Here is a 7,199-nt window from a genome sequence, read left to right on the forward strand (position 1 = left end):
CCCCATTATGTCCCCCAGTGTGCCCACTCCCCAGTGTGTCACACAATGTGCCCATCCCCCATTATGTCCCCCAGTGTGCCCACCCCCCAGTAAGTCCCCCAGTGTGCCCATCCCATAGTGTGCCCACCACCCAGTGAGCCCATCCCCCAGTATGCCTACCCTACCCAACCCAGTTTGCCACATGTCACACAGCCATAGGCTTTTGAGAGGGGAGAATTCTTTGAGAATGTATACAGTGTGTTTTGAGCATGTTCACCCTTTCCTCCTTTATTTATTTATTTAATTTGGGGGTGTATGTATGGGGCAGTCAGAGGACAACCTTCAAGAGCTGTTGAATTAGGGTCTCTCTTTTTTTGATTTTGAGATAGGGTCTCATTGTGTAGCCCTGACTAGCCCAAAGCTTACTATGTAGACCAGGCTGACCTCAAACTCACAGAGATGTGCCTGCCTCTGCCTCCCCAGTGCTGGGATTAAAGGCATGCGCCACCTCACCTCACCTGGCACCATGCTAATCAGCTCTTTTAACTATTATCCTAAGTAAACATCAAAAAGATGCTTGAAGCCGGGTGTGGTGGCTCATGCCTTTAATCCCAGCACCTGGGAGGCAGAGGCAGGTGGATTTCTGAGTTCGAGGCCAGCCTGTCTACAGAGTGAGTTCCAGGACAGCCAGGGCTACACAGAGAAACCCTGTCTCGAAAAACAAAATAAAAAACCCAAACAAACAAACAAACAAACAAACAAAAGATGCTTGAGGTCATTCTAGACTACAATGTTAGGGACACATTAACCAAGAAAGTAGATATGCCTTCATTTACTGGATTTACAAACCAAGTCTGGGGATACAAACTCTACATTGACGGCTCTAGGGAATACTGGCCAGCCTTCTCAGAGGACAATGGCATAATATACATCTAATTTTAATATAAATCACAGCCCTACTTCTACTACAAAAAGTAAATGGTTCATATCTGTTTCATTCATGCTTGCATAGAGCTTTTTATCTACAAAGTTTGGGTTTAAGACCTAGGGCAAGCAGCAGAGGTGCCTATTTAACCAAAGCTCACCTGGCCTCCAGGTTTTCCCAGCATTCCTCAGACCATACCTGTTACAGGGCATGGCTGCCATATTCCACTTTCTACCCTGAACTTTCCAACCCAAGGGCTGGGATTCCCCAGTGGCTCTTTACTATATAATCTAGACATTTTGCATTTCTCTCGCTCTCTCTTTCTCCCTCCCTCCCTCTGCATTTCTCTCTCCCTGCATGCATGTGCTCAATCTTTCTTTCTCTCTTCCTTCCTTCCTTTCTTTCTTTTCCCCCTTCCCTCTGTCTCCCTGTCTGCGTGGTGACTTCTCTGGCCTCCTTCCTTGGGACCAGTGAACCTGGCAGAGAGCTGCCCCCAATAAATTGGCTAATTTCATCATTGGAGAAAATCTATCATCAAGTATTGTTCATTTGAACAAATAACTGAACTTCAGGCGTGGTGTACACTCCTGAAAACCTCTCACTGGCGACTTGGAGACACTGGCGGTTCCAGGCTGTCTGGACTACAGACTGAGACCTCGCCTCCAGAAACAAATAAGCCAGCCCTCAGGCTGAGGCAGGAGAATCATGAATTTGAAGTTAGTCTAGGCTACATAGTTAAATGATTTATTTTTTATTTTAAAGAGCTGAGCCTGGCTGGGCGGTGGTGGCACACGCCTTTAATCCCAGCACTTGGGAGACAGAGGCAGGTGGATTTCTGAGTTTGAGGCCAGCCTGGCCTACAGAGTGAGTTCCAGGATAGCCAGGGCTACACAGAAAAACCCTGTCTCGAAAAACCAAAAAGAGGGGCTGGAGAGATGGCTCAGCCCTTAAGAGCACTGACTGCTTTTCTGAAGGACCTGAGTTTGAATCCCAGTAACCATTGATGGCTCACAACCATCCATAATGAGATCTGATGCCCTCTTCTGGTGTGTCTGAAGACAGCTACAGTGTACTGACATATAACAAATAAATCTTAAAAAAAAAAAGAAAGAAAGAAAAACCAAAAAGAGCTGAGTCTGTTGGCACAGGTATATAATCTCAGGTCCTCAGGAGGCTGAAGAAGGAGGATTCTGAATTCAAGGCCAGATTGAGCAATTTATTTAGAATCAGACTTAAACAAGGCCAGGCTAATATAATGGTACAGACCTAGAATCCTACCCTTGGAAGGCAGAGAGAGGAGGATGGCTTTCAGTTCCAGACCAGTCAGGGTTACAAAGACTGTGCTGGGATAAGGCGTGTGCCACCATTGCCCGACAAATGTAATACTTTTAAATAACCTTTTAAAAAAATCAGTAGAATCCCTCTCTCCTCCTTCCCCCTCCAAATGGGAGTCTTCCAGAAAACAATGGTAACGGCAAAAATTAGCCACATCCCTGGCATTGAGATTAGACATTTGGTTATGGATTCCTGGTTTCAATCTTGCAATTTTTCTGCCTCCACCTTTCAAGTGGTGGCATATCAGGTATATACTACTAATAAATCCTATTTTTGTTATTATTTTGATATAGGGTTTCACTATGCAGCTCTGGATGGTCTAAAACTCATTATGTAGAAGACTGCTTTTGAATTACAGAGATCGACCTGCCTGGGCCTTCCAAACGCTGGGATTAAGGTTAGCATTACTCTGCCGTTTTTTATTCTTCAAACTGGACTCTGTGTGTCCGGAGTGGAGGGCCCTACTTCCTGGGAAGCTTAGACTCAGTCTGGAAAACATCTGGAGGGGTGAAGGGTTATTTATCTATTTTAGGTTTTTTGACAGAAGATCTCATGAAAGTTCAGACCGGGTTTGAACAAGATACGTAGTGAAAGCTGGATCCGAACTCCCACCTCCTAAGTGCTAGGATTGACAAGGACCAGTGTAATCCGTTTATTCCGGGCAGATGCCCCTCACTTGGCTAATTCCTGCAGTGAGAACAGGAGGTGGCATTCGGAGCTCTGCAACAGAGACAGGTCCTCCAAAACAAGCACCGGTTCCTTTCCTGGACTGGAGAGGGGTGTGGTCACCGGTCTAGTCGGAGCCTCTTCCGGCTCAGGCCCAGGGCCCCACTTAGGCCTGGCCACACTGAAACCCACACCCCGCTTGCAGTCGCTTTGCCCTCCATAATCTGTTCAACCCGGGGCCCCTGGGAGTACCCTCATTCCCTCCTCTAGGAGCCTACAAATCTGGTCCCCCACCTCCGGAGTGCGTCGGCGCATTTCTGAGCCCCTCCCACGCCCAGGCGAGGCCCACCTGCGCGCCCAGCTGGTTCAGCTGCTGCATGTCGCCGCGCACGGCCTCGGGCACCGGGTCCTGCGTGCAGTGCAGGCGGCCCATGGTGCCAGGAACCCCGCAACCAGGCCCTGGCGCTCGCTTCCTTCTCTCAGGTCTCGCTCCGCTTCCGCAGCCGCACTTTCGCCACACTCCCAGCAGCCGTTCTCGTGACAGCGCACGCGCGGCCGCCGGGTTCCAGGAACCGCTCGGAGCATCCCTGGAGGATTCCAAGCCTCTGCCTGGGAGACCCTGTATATAAAGCACTTGTCCCATCTGAGCCTCATTTTCACAGACTAGTGTTATCTACGGTGGCTGCTGGGGTTTTCATCCTCCCAAAAACTTTTGAGCTCAGAGCCTGGAGCACGGGTATTCCACAGTCAACAGCTGGTTGCTGTCTTTTAAACATAGGGTACACCTACCTATCGAATATACCTACCATTTTCCTTTTCCTTTTTTCTTTTTCTTTTTTTCCGTTTTTCTTTTTCTATCTCCTCTATACATTTGGTGTGGAGGATTGGTCCTGGATCTTTGCGTAGACTTGACAAGGACTCTGCTACTGAGCTATGTCAAAAGCCCCCAGAAAATATTGAATGCCTACCAGAGGCCAAGCACTGGTAAGAAGGAAGGACATAAACCAGACTATGGTGTCCCTCTGAGAGTCTACACCAGAGTGAAGTAGCAGATCTGAAACTTGGACAGGCATTAGTGTCATCTGGACAATTTCGTGTAACTACTGATGGCTGGGTCCTACTCCCCAATCTCTGAGTTCTGAGCTGAGAGGCTTGGCGAATAGCCGGCTAATATATATTTTCCATGAATTCCAAGGAACCACGCTTTGAGAGCCTCTGGAACAGAGGAATCTGTTGAGAGCCCTGGGCATGGTGGTGGTCAGAAGTGTTGAGATAGTAAAACCCACGGCAATCATGCAATCATGACGGGGCTGGCGTCAAACTCAGAGCACTTGCCCAGTACGTTCACCTTCAGAACTCAATCCCAGGCAGGGTGGTTAAGACCCAAGTCGGAGTTTTCTGAGTTCTCTGCAGCCACTGGATGAGTGCTGACGTCACGTCACCCTCATTAGACCAGAGAAAACAGGGCTGTGTTTGGCACGAAGTCTAGCCTGAGAGTACCCTGGAAACCTGGGTGTAGCACTGGCTGTCCTTCTGGCACACTTTTGACTTTTATACTTCTCTGAAAAGTTTCCCTTTGAAAAAAAAATTGATAAAAATCTTTTATGCGGAAACTAAGCATATCCAAGAACGTGCAGCTCACAGGACACGGGTGGCCAAGGGCAGTTATGAATTGTCCCAACACAAAAATTATAATTAGTTAAAACATAAAATGTGGTGGTGTACACCTTTAATCCTAGCACTTAAGAGGCAGAGATAGGGATGGATCTCGGTGAGTTTGAGGCCAGCCTGGTCTATACTGTGGGTTCCAGGCCCACATCCAGAGCTACATAGAAACTCAATCTTAAAGGAAAACATAAAAAATTATGAGCTTTACTTTTGTAGTTTTCTTTTGTAATTTAATTGCTCAATTCTCAAGCCTCACAGGACAATGTCCTGTGGCAGTGGCAAGAGGGTGAACATCCCTGAAAGTTAGCCCTTTGCCTGGATCTAGCCATGTAGCTACCCAGAACTATGTAGACCAGGAACCAGGCTAACTTGAGTTTTTAGTGTATGCTCCTGTCTACCTCCTAAATGGTAGGATTACAGGCCTGCCTGGGCTACTATGCTTGCTCTTTTTCTCCTTTTCTTTAGACTCTAAAGTTTAGATAAGGGGACTCACCATATAGTCCCAGGCTGGCCTCAAATCTTTCCTTGTTGCTTTTTTTTTTTTTTTTAAAGATTTATTTATTTATTTTATGTATATGAGCACACACTGTAGCTGCACAGATAGTTGTGAACCTTCATCTGGTTGTTGGGAATTGACTTTTAGGACCTCTGCTTGCTCCAGTAGACCCTGGTCTCTCAGTCCCTGACTGCTCCAGCCCAAAGATTATTATAAATAAGTACTCTGTAGCTGTCTTCAGACATGCCAGAAGAGGGTGTTAGATCTCATTACCGGTGGTTGTGAGCCACCATGTGGTTGCTGGGATTTGAATTCAGGATCTTCAGAAGAGCAGTCAGTGCTCTTGTCATTTTCACATTGGTTTGGTTTGGTTTGGTTTGAGACAGGATCACTGTCTGGTGAGTCAGCCTAGTAGGTAAAGATATTTGTTGCTCAACTGGAGAGGTGGCTCAATGGTTAAGAACACTGACTGCTCTTCCAAAGGTCCCGAGTTCAAGTCCCAGAAACCGCATGGTGGCTCACAACCTGATTCTCTCTTCTGGTGTGTCTGAAAACAATTACAGTGTACTCATATACATAAAATAAATAAATCTTAAAAAAAAAAAGATGCTTGCTGCCAAGCCTAAGGACTTGAGTTTGATCCTTGAAATATACAGGTGGAAGGACAGACCCAGCTCTGACCTTCACACACACACAGATGAAAATAAATAAACACACAAGTTTGTTTTTTTTTTTAGATTTATTTATTATTTGTTTATTACAAGTACACTGTAGCTGTCTTCAGATGCACCAGAAGAGGGGGTCAGATCTCATTACCGGTGGTTGTGAGCCACCATGTGGTTGCTGGGATTTGAACTCATGACCTTCGGAAGAGCAATCGGTGCTCTTACCCGCTGAGCCATCTCATCAGCCCAGTTTTTTTTGTTTGTTTGTTTTTTTGTTTTTTTGTTTTTAGAGACAGGGTTTCTCTGTATAGCCCTGGCTGTCCTGGAACTCACTCTGTAGACCAGGCTGGCCTTGAACTCAGAAATCCGCCTGCCTCTGCCTCCCAAGTGCTGGGATTAAAGGCGTGCGCCACCACCGCCCGGCAAGGCTGCCCCCCCTTTTTTTAAAGTTTTATTTATTATTTATATGAATACACTGGAGCTGTCTTCAGACACACCAGAAGAGGGCATCAGATCCCATTACAGTTGGTTTTGAGCCACCATGTGGTTCCCGGGAATTGAATGCAGGACCTCTGGAAGAGCAGTCAGTGCTCTTAACATCTGAGCTCCCTGTTTTATCCTTTTTATGGTGTCTCTACATTGCATACACATTTGCCTATGTGTTTGTATGGGCTCTACTTGTGTATATGGTGCCTGCAGAAATCAGATTTCTAATGCTACTGGCCAACACCTGAGAGAAGCAGTCAGAGGGATCAGATCTCAGGATCAGCAAGGATGTGGTGAGAATGGCCAAATGTGACCCCCTACTCAACAAAGAAATAATAAGTACAGAGAACAAAACTTGGTTTATAGAGGAAGTTCCAGGCCAGCCAGAGTTACACTGTGAGACCCTGTCTCAAAAGAACAGTGGGTGAAGGCACTCACCACACAGTCTCACCCTCTGAGTTCGATCCCTGAGACCCACATGCTGGAAAGAAACAGCACAAACGTTGTTCTCTGACTCCACAAGCAAATGTGGCATGCACACACATTTGTGAACACATATGCCATTTTTAAAAACTTAGCTGGGCAGTGGTGGAACATGCCTTTAATCCCAGTACTTGGGAGGCAGAGGCAGGAGGATTGCTGAGTTTAGGGCCAGCCAGAACTCCATATTGAGACTGTGTTTCAAAACAAATAAACACACACACACACACACACACACACACACACACACACACACAGAGAGAGAGAGACACACACAGAGAGAGAGAGAGAGAGAGAGAGAGAGAGAGAGAGAGAGAGAGAGAGAGAGAGAACAGAAGAACAGATAATCTCACACTATAAAAGTTAAAGGCACATTTCTTATTTGGTTCTTTGGATCTGGCAGCGGTGGCAAATTCTTATATTCCCAGCATTGGGCAGGAGAACTCAAGAATTTGAGGACACATTGAACAATATAGGGAGATCTAATTCACACACACAC

The 7,199-nt window shown here is 46.5% G+C and overlaps 1 protein-coding gene across 2 annotated transcripts in view; it reads right to left on the reverse strand.

The window, feature by feature from the left end:
* The window catches only part of Commd7 (COMM domain containing 7), a 15,112-nt gene extending 11,667 nt beyond the window's left edge, over nucleotides 1–3,445 (reverse strand). The window contains exon 1 of one of the 2 annotated variants that reach the window (XM_031372350.1): nucleotides 3,255–3,445. In XM_031372350.1, the coding sequence (XP_031228210.1) occupies nucleotides 3,255–3,338 (84 nt within the window). In that variant the 5' untranslated portion in view covers nucleotides 3,339–3,445. The remainder of the gene's footprint in view (nucleotides 1–3,254) is intronic. The other variant, XM_031372349.1, reaches the window with a different exon arrangement.
* Nucleotides 3,446–7,199: the final 3,754 nt, after the last annotated feature.

This window comes from Mastomys coucha, unplaced genomic scaffold (assembly GCF_008632895.1).
Source record: "Mastomys coucha isolate ucsf_1 unplaced genomic scaffold, UCSF_Mcou_1 pScaffold15, whole genome shotgun sequence".
NCBI lineage: Eukaryota > Metazoa > Chordata > Mammalia > Rodentia > Muridae > Mastomys > Mastomys coucha.